Genomic DNA, 13,289 nt, shown 5'->3' on the forward strand with positions numbered 1-13,289 from the left:
GCTCCTGAGCTACCACGGTCTCTGCCCGCCTCCCAGGCCATGAATAAATGACTTCACAGAGGAGCTGTGCTTTGCCAGGATCAGGGGTTTTCGTGTCTATCCCTGATTTTGCCCGGGCCGCTGCAGGAGGTATCTTTGCTCTACATGTGCACATGTGGGTCCCAGAGTCCTGGGGGTGCTGTGCCAAGAATTGCCCAGGAGATGAAGCCAGAGTGTCTGGGCAGGTGTCTGAGCCCAGCTGCTCTGACTGCCCTAGGCTGCAGGGGCCTGGATAGACTAATGGAGGCAGATAGGGGCCAGTTGCCTCGAGGGCTGCCTCCCCCTGGCAACCCCTCAGGTGCATCCATTTCAAGTGCTCCCTGCCTTCCTTCTCTGTCCTCCTCACTAAGGAACCAGCCACAGCGGGGAAGGGAGGCTGGAGACGGAGCAGGACAGAGGGTGGAAGGAAGGAGGCTTCTCTTAGCTACGCAGCACGGGTTACCCTCGCCACTCTGGGGACCAGACCCTCCCCTGAGGTAGGAGGCTCACAGTAACAATACAACTCCACTTTGTATGTAATTCACAAAACAAAGCACCTTTCCATAAAATTTTTTTGGTTTCATTTTCCTGATGATCAGTGTTATGAATGATGGTAGCTTATATTCAAAGAACAATTTGCAGTTGATCCCAACTACTTCAATGGGTCCCCCTCACAGCCATACGAGAGATATTATTCCCATTTTTCAGGCTAGCAAGCTGAGGCTCAGAGGCAATGATTGGCACCGCAGCTGCTGCTCAGGAAAGTGGGCCCTGTGACCAACCATCACACGCTTCCCCCCATCTTCACAGCTTCCCCCCATCTTCACAAAGGTAGGAAGGCTTAGCACCCTGAGGGCCAGAAGGCACAGCACACGGACCCCCCAGCACGCTGTGTGGGAGCAGGGCCTAGGGCTTCCTGCTGGGCCGGGCAATGACCTTCACTTGAGGGGTCATGGGGAGTCGTGTGCGTGCCCAGGGTGGCAGGACAGCCTTTGTGTTGGTTTCCACTCAGTACAGAAATCCAGGTCCATGATCTCTTATCTGCTAATTTGAAATCCAAAGGGCAACATGGGTTGTTTCATAACTGACGTGAGGCTATTTATACAGTATCTGCAGGGTTTGGTGTCTCTAAAACCTGGAAGATTCCGAAATCTGGGACATTTCAGCTATGGGGCCGCGGGCCTGCATCTCAGTATGTTAATGGCTGTCCTGGGCTGTACTGTACGGCAGCCCTGATCGCACCTGCTCCACCAGGCTCTCTAGTGCAGGCTGCTCGGGGACCGCCCCTCGCCTCTGGGCACGGTGCCTGGCCTTCCACACCTTCCTGACTCTGAGACCCTTCTCTCCGGCGATGTTCTCCCCTGTTCCTCCTGGACTGAGCTCTCTGCTCTCTGTGTCTGTCTGAGGCAGTCCCAGTCCCACCTCTCCCCACTTGATTCCTGGTCTCCAAGGCCAACTTTCCCCACTTCTCTCTGCCTGCTTCCTGCCTTCAAAACTCCTTTGAGAGAAAAATAATTGACTGTAGTTACGCGTTAAGGGAAAAACAACCCAAGGAATCTGACGCCAATGTGTGAATGACTCAGCAACTATCTCCCAAGTGAGTCTCTAATTGGTGCAATTTCATTACGTGCAGAATGTTAGTGGGAGATTCTGTGCTGAAGAAAAGATTCAGCAGCATCTTCCTGAAGCTCGCAACATCCAAGCCTTGTCCAGTCTTTACCTGGGCCCTCGGGGGGAGGGCCCTGGCTCCTGGCCCCATCTCCCTTGGTGAGGGCAGTGCCCAGTCTGATGCGTAGTACCCAGCTCTGGCCTTCCTTTTGTTGCTCTTGTAGGGCCACTAGGAAAGGACAGGGGCAGGCTGGCACTGGGGTAGACCAGCAGAGCAGAAACCACTGAGTCTTACGGTCATAGGAGTGGCCTCTATGGAAGGCGGCCACTGGCCTGGGCATGCAGCATGGGTGTCTGCTAACAGCTCTAGGAGAGCTAGCTGAATAGTCTCTGTGAACATCCTTTCCTGGAAATGACCCGATGATTCATGGAGTGAAGGCTTAAGGGATGCTGGTCCATGCAGGTCAATATATAGACCTAAAATTCCCAAGAAGGGAGTTGGTTTATGGACGAAGGAAAACATACATCATCCTTGGAAAATTTAAAATAGCTCTCCTCCTAGAGAATAAATGAAAAATTCATTTCTATACTCCATCCTCTGAATCCACTCAACTTGCTGTTGTATAAATTTTTAAAAAAGCCTGACAAGATCCATGAATTTTCTGGTCTCCCCCCGACCCCGCAGGAAGTGTTTTGGTTTCCACTCAGCACCAGAAAGGGCTGTTTCAAGGAAGGGACCCAGTGCCTCACTGCGGAACCAGCCCTGCCCGGAGGGATGGCAGAGGACGGCCGCCAGGCGGCAGTGGGTGGCACCATGGCGCCCTCCTCCCGACTTGAAAAGTCTGCCTCTCAGGTGTGGCTGAGAGCACAGCCTCGTCAGGCCTGGTGTTAGTAGCCTGGGAAGGTAGAGCAGAGCGGTGGTTAGCTACCTCCAACCCTCTCTCCATCCTTTCTCCCAGTACACACTCGCGGACTGTCATGGCGTGGTTGTGTACCGCGTGCTGGGAGTCACAGGCGAGGTGACTGACTCTGGCCTGTCTGGCAGGAGCATCACTGGACTTGGGCCCTCACAGCAGAGACTTCCAGGCAGGAAAGAGGAGGTCTGGGCAGAAGAGAAGAGCATTCCAGGCCGTGGAGCATCATGAGCGAGGCATGGGAGTGGGAGGGATATTGCAGGTAGGACTGGGAGGTCAGTGCCTTAAAGCCCCAGGTTCACTGTGGGGGGTGGGACAGAATGAAGCTGGGAAGGGGTGGGGCCTGGTTTGGGGGCCTCCAATGTCATCAAAGGGTCTAGACTTTATCCTGAACTAATTTTTACTTTTCTAGAATTGATTAACCAATCCCCAATATTAAAAATGGATGTGTGTCTTTGTGTCTGTGTGTGTGTGTGTGTGTGAGATGAGAGAGAGAGAGAGAGAGAGAGAGAGAGAGAGAGAGGCTAAGACTCTGGGAGAGTACGTTTTTGAACACTAGATATTAGCCCTTATATTGAGGTTGATTATTTATGATAAGAATTCTCCATGCTCCCACCCTCACCTTTGATTGCTTCACTCCTCCATCTAACACACACCAGAGAGGAAGAGCAAGGGACACAGAGAGAGGGGAGACCTAAGCTGGTAACATTGGTCATTTCTGGCCTGTTCATGTTCCATAGCATGTCTGGGAGGAGCAGGAACCGGAGTGACGATGATGTCAAGCCATCTAGTTGTCAATAGAGAAGAGACTGGGGGCAGGAGGCGAAATCTGGAATGATGTTTGACCGTCTTCCCCTGATGGAGACACTGTTAACTGTAAGGAGGAAAGTGCGTGCCTGACTGTGTGGGTGTGCTTGTAAAGTATGGGTCAATTGAGAGAGTTTACATATATCCATGAGTATATGTGTGCATATACACATATATTCATACTTATATCTAATATGCATATGGTATTTTCCAAAGTGCTGGTACGTCCATTATCTCTTTAAACCCATACAACAACCTGGTGAGCCATGTTGTAACAGTATGTTTGAAATAAATTCCCAGGAAGTTAGCTGACTCACTCAAGATCTTCCACTGCAGGAGAAGAGCTGGGACCATGATAATTCAGGTCTAACTCCAGTCATCTTTCTAAGAAGTTATTATTGAGATCATTCTCAACTCAAGTTTAGTTGGTTTTAGATTGGGACATAATATTTGGAGCTGGGAGTATACCAGAAACCCTGGGACATACATACCGTCACTGAAATTATACCCCAGTCGCCTTCATTATTAAACTTTTTATGAGTGTTCTTTTTATGATGCCTTCAATAAATCTTAAATATACACAAAGAAGAAAGAGGGTAGGATAATTTCAATTCAAGTTTTGTAAAAATAATTTATTGCTTATCATATCATAATCATTGTGTTATATTACAGGCACTATTTAGAAAAAAAAATCATGTTCTTTCCTCAAGGGGAATAAATTCATGCATTATCTCAAACAAGGAAAGTATAAGTAGGAATTATAATACCAGTGTAATAAAATACATTGAACCACACAGACGGATGATAAAGCAAGTGGAGGTTATTCACTCCGCACAGTTTGTCCTGTGCAGTGTCTTAAATCTGATTTTACAAAGAGAAAGTCCCCAAAGGGGAAAGGCTTATAAATAAAGACAGGATTTAGAAGCAGACGCCAGACTAAAGCCTCTAAATTCTCCCCTCGATCAGTTTATGCGCCAGAAGTCAATGTGTTTGGATGGCATTTGTTTATTCCTTGTAGAACGGCTTCTCCAGGATTGGGACATGTGAGGTTCTGCCTTTAACCTGCCTGAAGGCCAGCGTAAGCAGCAGCCGTCTGAAAGCTACCACTGCATCTGTCCATGTTATTTCGCAGTGCTCCTCCCATAAAGCTCTGAGTGAAGACTTCCTTTTGACATTTTATGCCAACAGAAACCTGGTCCCCTGAGAACCAGTATTTCTTTTCCAATAGCACTGCCAATTCTGTTTTCCTTTTTGGCCTCCTTGTCAGCAAGCTCAGAAGAATACTCCTGTCCCTTCTAATGAGCACATCTGCATTTTTTCTTGCCTTCTTTGATTGTTCAGGTTTATGAAGTCCTTGTTTATGTGATATTTGTAAGCGACTTCAGGTCCTTTTAAAAAAGGGGCTTGAGTAGAAAAGCAAATAAATGCAAACTCTCTCTCCCTCCCACCCCCGCCCTAAGCAGACAAGGCATTGCTGACATCTGGGTGTTAGCCACAATGGCCTTGACGTTCCCAGGCAGCAGCACCCACTACTGGCTGCCTTTCCAAGACGCAGCAGCTGCCCGGGGCTCCACGGGGAGGAGCAGGAAGGAGAGGAGGCAGCAATGCTCTTACGGGCGCTGCCAGGGCTTAGCTCTCTGCATATGAACTTCATGACTCTCTGCATCTAGTGGTTTATGGACTTCCTGGTCCACTGAGCATCTGAAGAATGCGTTCGTTGCCTGGGAAACAGGAGAGGAGTCCCAGAGGGAAATGGACAGAGCAAGGCTGACTGGTTACAGGACAGACGGCTGCCCTCTCCCTCCACTAGGAAGGAGGTTCTATTGGACCCTTCCGTCCTTTTCTGATGCACATGCTAAGGAAGGGACAGGAAAGAAAAGAGGCTGCTTGCAGAGGGAAGTGCCACAGCGAGGCCCGTTTATCTCCCATGACCCATGTGTGCTGGAAGTACATAGCAACGCCCCATGTCTGCGTTCATGGGCCATTATACCGGCTGCCAATGTGTGTCCTTCACCCAGGGCACTGCCTCTCCTGAAAAGTGGACTTTCGTTTTAGTAAAGTAATTTTCCCCCCACAAAATACAAAAGAATGTAATACATTGTCTTTATTGTCTGACATTACAGATTTGTTTTACACTTTCTTTCTTTTGTTCTTTTTTTTTTTTTTTTTTTTTTTACAGACCAGGGGAATGAATAAAGGTAAAAATGTGTCCAGCATTTTGCAAACATCCTTTGTTACACACAAACACACACAATGAATAATAGGAAAGAGAATACAGAAGAATTAAAAGGCAGGTTGAAATCGGACAGGCTGTGGTTCTAATTGATCCATGGGAAGAACGTGAAACTTTCTGATAGTCCTGGGGGGCGGGGCGTATTGTCATACACAGCTTGGTACATGCACTTGAAAGGAAAGCTGCTTTGTTTAGCTTCCACTGGATTAATATTACTGGTTGAGTATGCTGCTCCCTCTGCTGGCCTCTGAACCGCAGGGTGAGACACAGGGTTCCCGTTTAGGAGTCTGGGCTGCAGTGCGAGCTGCAGAGTCCCTATTCCTAGCGATGTAGGTGAGGACCCCGGGAGCTCCCAGGGCAGGAAGGGCCTCAGGGATCACAGGAGGCTGAAGGTGTCCTATTCTTTTGAGATGACTGTCACCCGTGGCAGGGATTCTGCTTGGGAGCATGAAACACTGGGACGTGAATAAGTACTGAGTCCCGTCTTTCTCTCAAAAGATTGAATACGTTTTGGTGAGCAGTGGGGAACTGGGGCTTAAGAATTATGCAATAAGAAGAGACAGAGTTGGCTAATTTTTTATAAAAAGAGGCTCCACACCTTTTCAGTAAAATGGAAACTGACTGGTTATCCGTAGCATCACAGGACGCCCCGTGAGCGTCTGCGTGCTGTGGGTTTTATCGAGTGCGCCTTTAGCGTCTGTGATGGGCACCTTTCTATTAGGAAAGGGGTTTGCTCCACAACGCAGGAAGCGTGAGGCTGATTTGAAATTGAGACCCCCCTGGGAGATCAAAAAAGTGTCCCACAAATTACAATCTGTTCCCCTTCTCAAAGGTGTAATAGTTCTTCTTTTGATGCCGACAGTAGTCATAGTTATAAAAAGGGCTAAATTTAATATATTTCAATTCAAGCACTCTATTGAAAAGGAAGCAAATTAGTATGATTTTTCTCTCTCTTTCCAAACTGAAGCATGAACATACATTAGAGGCAAAAGCAATGAGAAAAACAGCAGGACGGCAGGCCCCTCCACTGTTAGTTAAGACCTGCAGTAGGGAACATAACTTACTCCCTGCTTCAGTTCTTCTTCCTACAGAAAGATGGAACCAATAACAGTTAGGTTACCCAGGGTTCCGCGAAGAGCACATAGACAGGGTGAAGGGGTGCAAGGTGGGGACACATCAACACAGCTTTGGTGGCAGGTCAGCTCTCTTTTTACCTCCGTGACTTCAGTCCTAAGTCTTAGGTATCAGCAACTATGGACTCCTCTCTTTTCTCCTTGTGCCAACCATCTTTCAGCACAACCTGTCTGTCCTGGTGTTTGTATATCCTGACACCTTAGACTGCTCATTAGGTCGATGCCCCGATGGCTGGTGGTAAATAGACTTCTATCCCAGTGCTATGGTGATAGAATTTACAGGGATATAAGCAGGGGGGTGTTTGCAGAGCTCCCTGCCACTCAGTGAAGAGGAAGATGGGATCGGCCTTCTTCATTTGGTATATTTGGAAAGGAAAGCAGAAAGAGCTTCTCAGGGTCATCAAACGAGAGAACCGGCCAGAAACAGCACCAGGTTGTTAATGATCTAGTCCCGTCTTAACGCACACAGAACAACAAAAACCGCATTCTACACATCGCATGTCTAACACGCTGATGGTAGCCTGGTAACGAAAAAGCTTCCCTACAGCAGGGCCTGGCAGGTTCCACGGTAGGTTTGCACCAGTATTTGTTAAAGAAAAGGAAGGAAGGAAGGGAGGGAGGGAGGAAGAAAAGGAGAAAGAGGAGAAGGAGAAGGAGAAGGAGAAGGAGGAGAAGGAGAAGGAGGAGGGGGGAGGAGGGAGGGAGGGGGGAGAGAGAGAGAACAATACAGAAACAATAAAGGAAGGTGTGCCAGGGATGTGAGGGATCCATGGATGGCCTGGGAGCCAGGACCACTGCCTCACAAGAGCGTGTCCCCAGGGACTGTGCCTCTGTCACCTTAAGGGAAGTTCTAGTCACTGCCTCTGGCACGCACAGTTGCAGCCCATCCTGGCTTGTGTCTGTGTCCGGCCAGGGGACCTCACAGCACTGACCCTTCTCCTGGGCTGACTGCGGACATGTGGCCACAATGAGTCTACTTTTGACTTCAAATGCGACTCAGTGTACACTGAACAGGGGCCTAGGGCTTCTGAAAGGAAGAATCACTTCCCAGTGAGAACAATAGTTGCAGCACTCGGCAGAGGACTCCTAGAGATCCTCAGGTAAACTCTGCCTTCAGAAGAGTAAGGAGATCAGTAACATTTTCAAAGAAGCTCTACTTTATGAAACTAGATTTGTTAGTAATTTATCAGGAATTTCTTTTTGGCCCAAGAGATGAATGTTTCGTAGGCAACAGGATTAAAAAAGCGGAGATATTTCCATCTACAGTTTGCATTTGAGACCCATGGAACTTATGTGACTTGTTGCTAAAGCCACTCAGGTAAGATAAAAAATTTTACTGACATTAATGAAGTTACTCCTCTGAATGAAACTACGACCACCCAAAGTTCATTCATCGCTACATCTTCATTTCATGAATTAGACATTAACTTCTGTTCAATTTAACCAGAACTGCTGAAAGCTAGTAAAGTAAAACGTTTCTCAGTAAATCCAGTTTTATTTAGTTCAAGGACATATGAAACTGGAAATAAGCCGAGAAGTTGTTCCATGATAGTCCTCAGTAACCAGGTTCCAGAAAATGGACAAGAATAAGCCTGATACTTGAGTGCTATCATGTGATGTAGCTGAGAAAAGTTCTCATGTCTGAATTTAAGACTGCATTTTGGGGAAATCACATATCAGGATTATAAAAAATAATGCACATTACGTGCAAAAAATGTCACAAATGCCGACGTCTTACCTTGAGTAGCTTCATGAGGCCTTCCAACTGGACCATTAGCTCCCGCCGGCTCTCCTGCAGCGCAGACATCCTCTGCTCCAGCTCGTCCTTGCGCTGTCTGGGAAAGCGCAGTGGGCATCAGAAACAGCTTTCAACCGCGAGTCACTCACACTTCCCCACCTCGTGGGACCTGTGGACCCTCAGGGGAAGGGCATCTCTGGGGGTTGGACATGGTTACTAAGCAGGGAAATGTCCAATGACTGAACAATTATAGCTCTGAGGTGTACAATTATTTGTTAGAAGTCATACTAAAATAGAATTAAAATCCTTTAGACACTTCTCCCCTTTTATGCTGGATTAGCTTTAGATAAACTCTTTTGTTTTAGGAAAATATTTTTATTGATTTCAGAGAGGAAGGGAGAGGGAGAGAGAGAGATAGAGACATCAGTGATGAGAGAGAACCATTTATCAGCTGCCTCCGCACAAACCACACTGGGAATTGAGCCTGTAACCCGGGCATATCGCCTGACTGGGAATCGAACTGTGACTTCCTGGTCCATAGGTCAACGCTCAACCACTGAACCACACCAGCTGGCCAAGATGAACTCTTTTCTTAATACTTACTATGTCATGGCCCCTGTGCTATGCCATTGGGTTTCCTTGACACAACAAATCAAAACCAAACCATCACTAAAAAGGCCAATCCCCATCCAGCCGGTGTGGGTCAGTGGTTAAGTGTTGACCCATGAACCAGGAGGTCATGGTTCCATTCCTGGTCAGGGCACATGTGGAGGTTTCAGGCTCAATCCCCAGTGAGGTATGTGCAGGAAGCAGCCAATCAATGATTCCTCTCATCACTGATGTTTCTCTTTTTCCCTTGCCCTTCTTTTTCTCTAAAATCAACAAAAATATATTTTAAAAAAAGAAAAAGAAAAAGGCCAATTCCACAAATTCTCCAAGCCCAAGAATCCTTTGATAAATTTCACAGAAAACACTCATTACCTTAATATTTGGAAATTGGATTTAGAAAAGTACATTTTCCATCTGTTCCATCCTTAGTATGCAAAGTAGTGCCTTTCAGAGGCCAAATATTAATGGTGCATAGTTATTATAGTCAATCTAATTTTTTTGGTTTGCATTAAGTGAAGTCAGAATAAAGAAATTCCTATATAATTGTTTTAACTAAAAATAATCTACAAGGGTTGTCTTTGCTTAATTTTATTTTGTTTTGTAGAACAATTAAACTGCCAACAAGAATGGAATTGTCATGCATGACAATTTATACTCTTATCATTGATGTTGACACTTAGAGGTATCAAAAATATCTTTAAGAGGGGGAATAAGTGAAACAGTATGAAGGTGAATATTAATGGCTCATATTTCTGAAATATATATATATTTCAAATCAATTTAAAATTCGATTATTTAATGACTATTAGTGAATAAGTAATACATCTTTTTTCTTGCCCCAAAGGCTTCTCTGTCTGAGTCTGAAATATTGGAACTTATATTTTAACAATGTGTGGATATTTTAACCATATGTGCATCAATGGAGGGATGGACATGCCTCGTCTCAATGGCACAGACACAATATCAGGTGGAGCGACAGCAGGGACTCTGCAATAAAACACTGACAATCTGAAAATGAACTGTCACGCTGAGGCAGGCCAAGGGCTCATCCTACTGAAGGCTGCTCTGTGGGAGGACAGGCTATAGCGATAAACCAGACACCTCTAATTTGCTGTCCGATAGGCTCACTCAATAACGAATGATGATTTTAAAATTTATAAACATACCTCAACTGTTTTTGAATATATTTTCAGCTTTTATTACCACTTAAGGCTTCCTACCGGAGCAATCTTTCCTTTGATTTCCTTAACAACTGCCCCTTTCCTGAATCCCGTGGATAAGGAATAGCAATTCTATGCAACAGTGAACGGGGGCAGAGTGCACGGGAAGTGTTGGGTTAGCACACAGAAATGCCTAGCGTATCATCCTAGTTAGCGGTTAGCTTTGGCTTGCAACCTTGCCTTTCAGCTGTGTTGTGGCTAAAGCGAAAAGGAAAATATGATCATTTAGAAAGGTCATCGTGCTCTTAAGATAAAAAATAGACTATGATTTCACGAGGAGCAAAGCTCTGCTCCGTTCTCCCCTCTCCCGTCCCTGAGCTGAAAGAACGTTGTGCTGTTGGTTTCTCAACAAAGGGCCCAGGAAGGAGGGAATGGAATGAGAAGACCTCTCTCAGAGCCACAAAAAGGCGTTTCTCTGGCTGTTTCACTTGGCTGCCCCTCAATGTGAACGAAGGCCAAGTAACTATGCAAGAGGCCATTGTCCTGGAGTGCTTTCAAAATATGACATGATGAAAGAATAAAGCTTAGAACACGGGGAGCTGGGTTTCTTAATCTGGGATGTCAGGGTATCTGTGAAATCCATGCATTGTGAAAGGGTTTAGCACAGAATAAGTGGTTTATAAGTTCCTAGAGAAATGTTCTTTTTTAAAAATATGGTTTTATTGACTGTTAGAGAGAGAGGAAGGGAGAGGAATAGAGAGATAGAAACATTGATGAGAGACTCATCTATCAACTGCCTCCTGCACACCCTCTACTGGGGATCGAGCCCGTAAGGTGGGCATGTGCCCTGATCTGGAATGGAACTGGTGATCTCTTGGTTCATGGGTTGAAGCTCAACCACTGAGCCACATTGCCAGGCTAGAGAAATACTCTTAAAAGGAGGGTATTCCTTCCAGGCAGAAGAAATGTATAGAGCAGTGGTTCTCAACCTTGGCTTCACATTAGAATCACCTGGGAATCTTTTTAAAATCCTGACTTCTGGGCCTCATCCTCCAGAAATTCTGTTTCTTTGTTACTAATGTTGTGGCCCCACCCCATAACAAAGAGACAGAATTTCCGGAGGATGAGGCCCAGAAATCAGGATTTTAAAAAGATTTCCAGGTGATTCTAACGTGCAGCCAAGGTTGAGAACCACTGTACTAGAGTATGGAGGCAGGAAAGCAAATCAGCTGGGGTCAGGTGTCTCAGGCCTCAGGTGTGGGGCACCAGCTGACAGTGAGGGCCAGAGGTAAATGGGTTCTTGCAAGTCAGACTCCTTCGTGTAGCTCTAGGCTCAGCTGGGGCCATGGGTTTACCAAGTCAGGACCAGAGGGAAGAAATGTCAGTTGGAAAACTCATCAACAGTGACCCAGGCACATCAAGATGCCTTCCCAGCCTGGATTATCCAAATGGAACCAAATACTTTGGAAAGCAAATGCTCACTGGTGGGAACTGATGAAACTGCTTATGAAAAAGTCCTAGTCGTCATCCCTCCACTAGAGAATGGGACAGCCAGTAGAAGAGGCAGAAAGGACCTTTCAGGTGGAGAAACATACTCAGATGTGCAGATGAAGGACCACTCTGCTTCCACGTTACTTTACTCAGTTATATCCAACTTAATGTATCCAATGTATCCAACTTAATTTCCAACTTGTGAGCTTGGAGGGCCTACACCCGTGGTCGGCAAACTGCGGTTCGCGAGCCACATGCCCCTTGAATGTGGCTCTTCTTAAGCCTTAGGAGGACCCTAATTAAGTTAATAACAATGCACCTACCTATATAGTTTAAGTTTAAAAAATTTGGCTCTCAAAAGAAATTTCAATCGTTGTACTGTTGATATTTGGCTCTGTTGACTAATGAGTTTGCCGACCACTGGCCTACACCATCCTATTTGGTGAAAGATACTAACAGTCATTCCTTTTATATGTCTTTGAGGAGGAGGAGGATGTGAAACGTCACTTTGTCTGTTTCACTTTCACCCTTTCTGGGGATGGTGTGGTAGAATGTGCAAGAACTTCCAATCCATTTCTCTGAAGATAGACCAGAAATCAAAAAGGTTGAAAAGGAAGAATCCCTGTTTTGTCCGTTAACTTGTTTAGTTATTCTAAAGTATGATGCGATCTCAGCGGCCCCACCAGATACAGGTTCTGTAGATTTCCTTTCCAAAACTCAGATTTACTTCCTGTGGAGGGCTGGGTCCCACCAGCCAGGGGCATGGGTCCCAGCCGAGGGCAGGCAGGTCCTGCAGGCTGGGCCAGGGGTGCTGCCGTGCTCAGATGTTGACATGTCTGAAGAGCAGGGTTAGAGTGGAACCCCCAGAAACATCCATGACTCCCATCAGTAGGTATTCGGTAAAAAAACAGAGCCAAACAGGACCTGCTTCATTTAGTCTCTTCATATGGAGAAAGCAAATGAGAGTCTAGTTCTAGTTGGCAAAGGGTTGTGAAAAGAGGCATCGGTACAATCAGGGCCCATTTAACAATGGGGAAGTGCTCTGAAAGAGGCAGCAGTAGGTGGTTTTGTTGTGTGAACATCACGGAGTGCACCTAACAGACCTAGATGGTCTGCCCTGCACACCTAGGCCACACGGTACCGCCTACTGCCCCCAGGCTACACGCCTGCATAGCATGTTCCCGTCTGTACAAAGCAATGTGAGATTACGTCAAGCACAAGACAAAATGGTGCCATCCAGAGACAAAGTAAACACAGATGTGTGAGGCTGCTGCCGGCACAACATGGCACACTGCTTTACCGCAAACTGTTCTTTATAAGTAGAAAGAGTCTACGCTAAAACATGATAGAAAGTATAGTATTGTAACCACATAAGGCGGTAGCATGGTCGTTCATCATCATCACGCATTATGCACTGTACATAGTCGTATGCGCTATACTTTTACCCGCCTGGCAGCTCAGCAGGCTGGGCGACACCAGCATCCGCAGCAACGCACTGTGCCGCTACGATACGGCGGCTACGACATCACTGGGCAACGGGAACGTTTCAGCTCCGTTACAGACTTACGGGATCACCAC

General features: G+C 46.4%; 1 protein-coding gene across 2 annotated transcripts in view; it reads right to left on the bottom strand.

Annotated features, from left to right (window-relative positions):
• DTNA (dystrobrevin alpha) overlaps positions 1-13,289 on the bottom strand; it is a 311,835-nt gene that overhangs the window by 16,924 nt on the left and 281,622 nt on the right. Inside the window, exons 15-16 of one of the 2 annotated variants that reach the window (XM_081097321.1) lie at positions 8,452-8,548; positions 5,488-6,665 (exon numbers count right to left, since the gene is read on the bottom strand). In XM_081097321.1, the coding sequence (XP_080953447.1) occupies positions 6,615-6,665; positions 8,452-8,548 (148 nt within the window). In that variant the 3' untranslated portion in view covers positions 5,488-6,614. Of the gene's footprint in view, positions 1-5,487; positions 6,666-8,451; positions 8,549-13,289 lie in introns of those variants that run through there. The other variant, XM_081097324.1, reaches the window with a different exon arrangement.

Source organism: Myotis nattereri (genome assembly GCF_964212035.1).
Source record: "Myotis nattereri genome assembly, chromosome: 8".
In the NCBI taxonomy this organism is placed as follows: domain Eukaryota; kingdom Metazoa; phylum Chordata; class Mammalia; order Chiroptera; family Vespertilionidae; genus Myotis; species Myotis nattereri.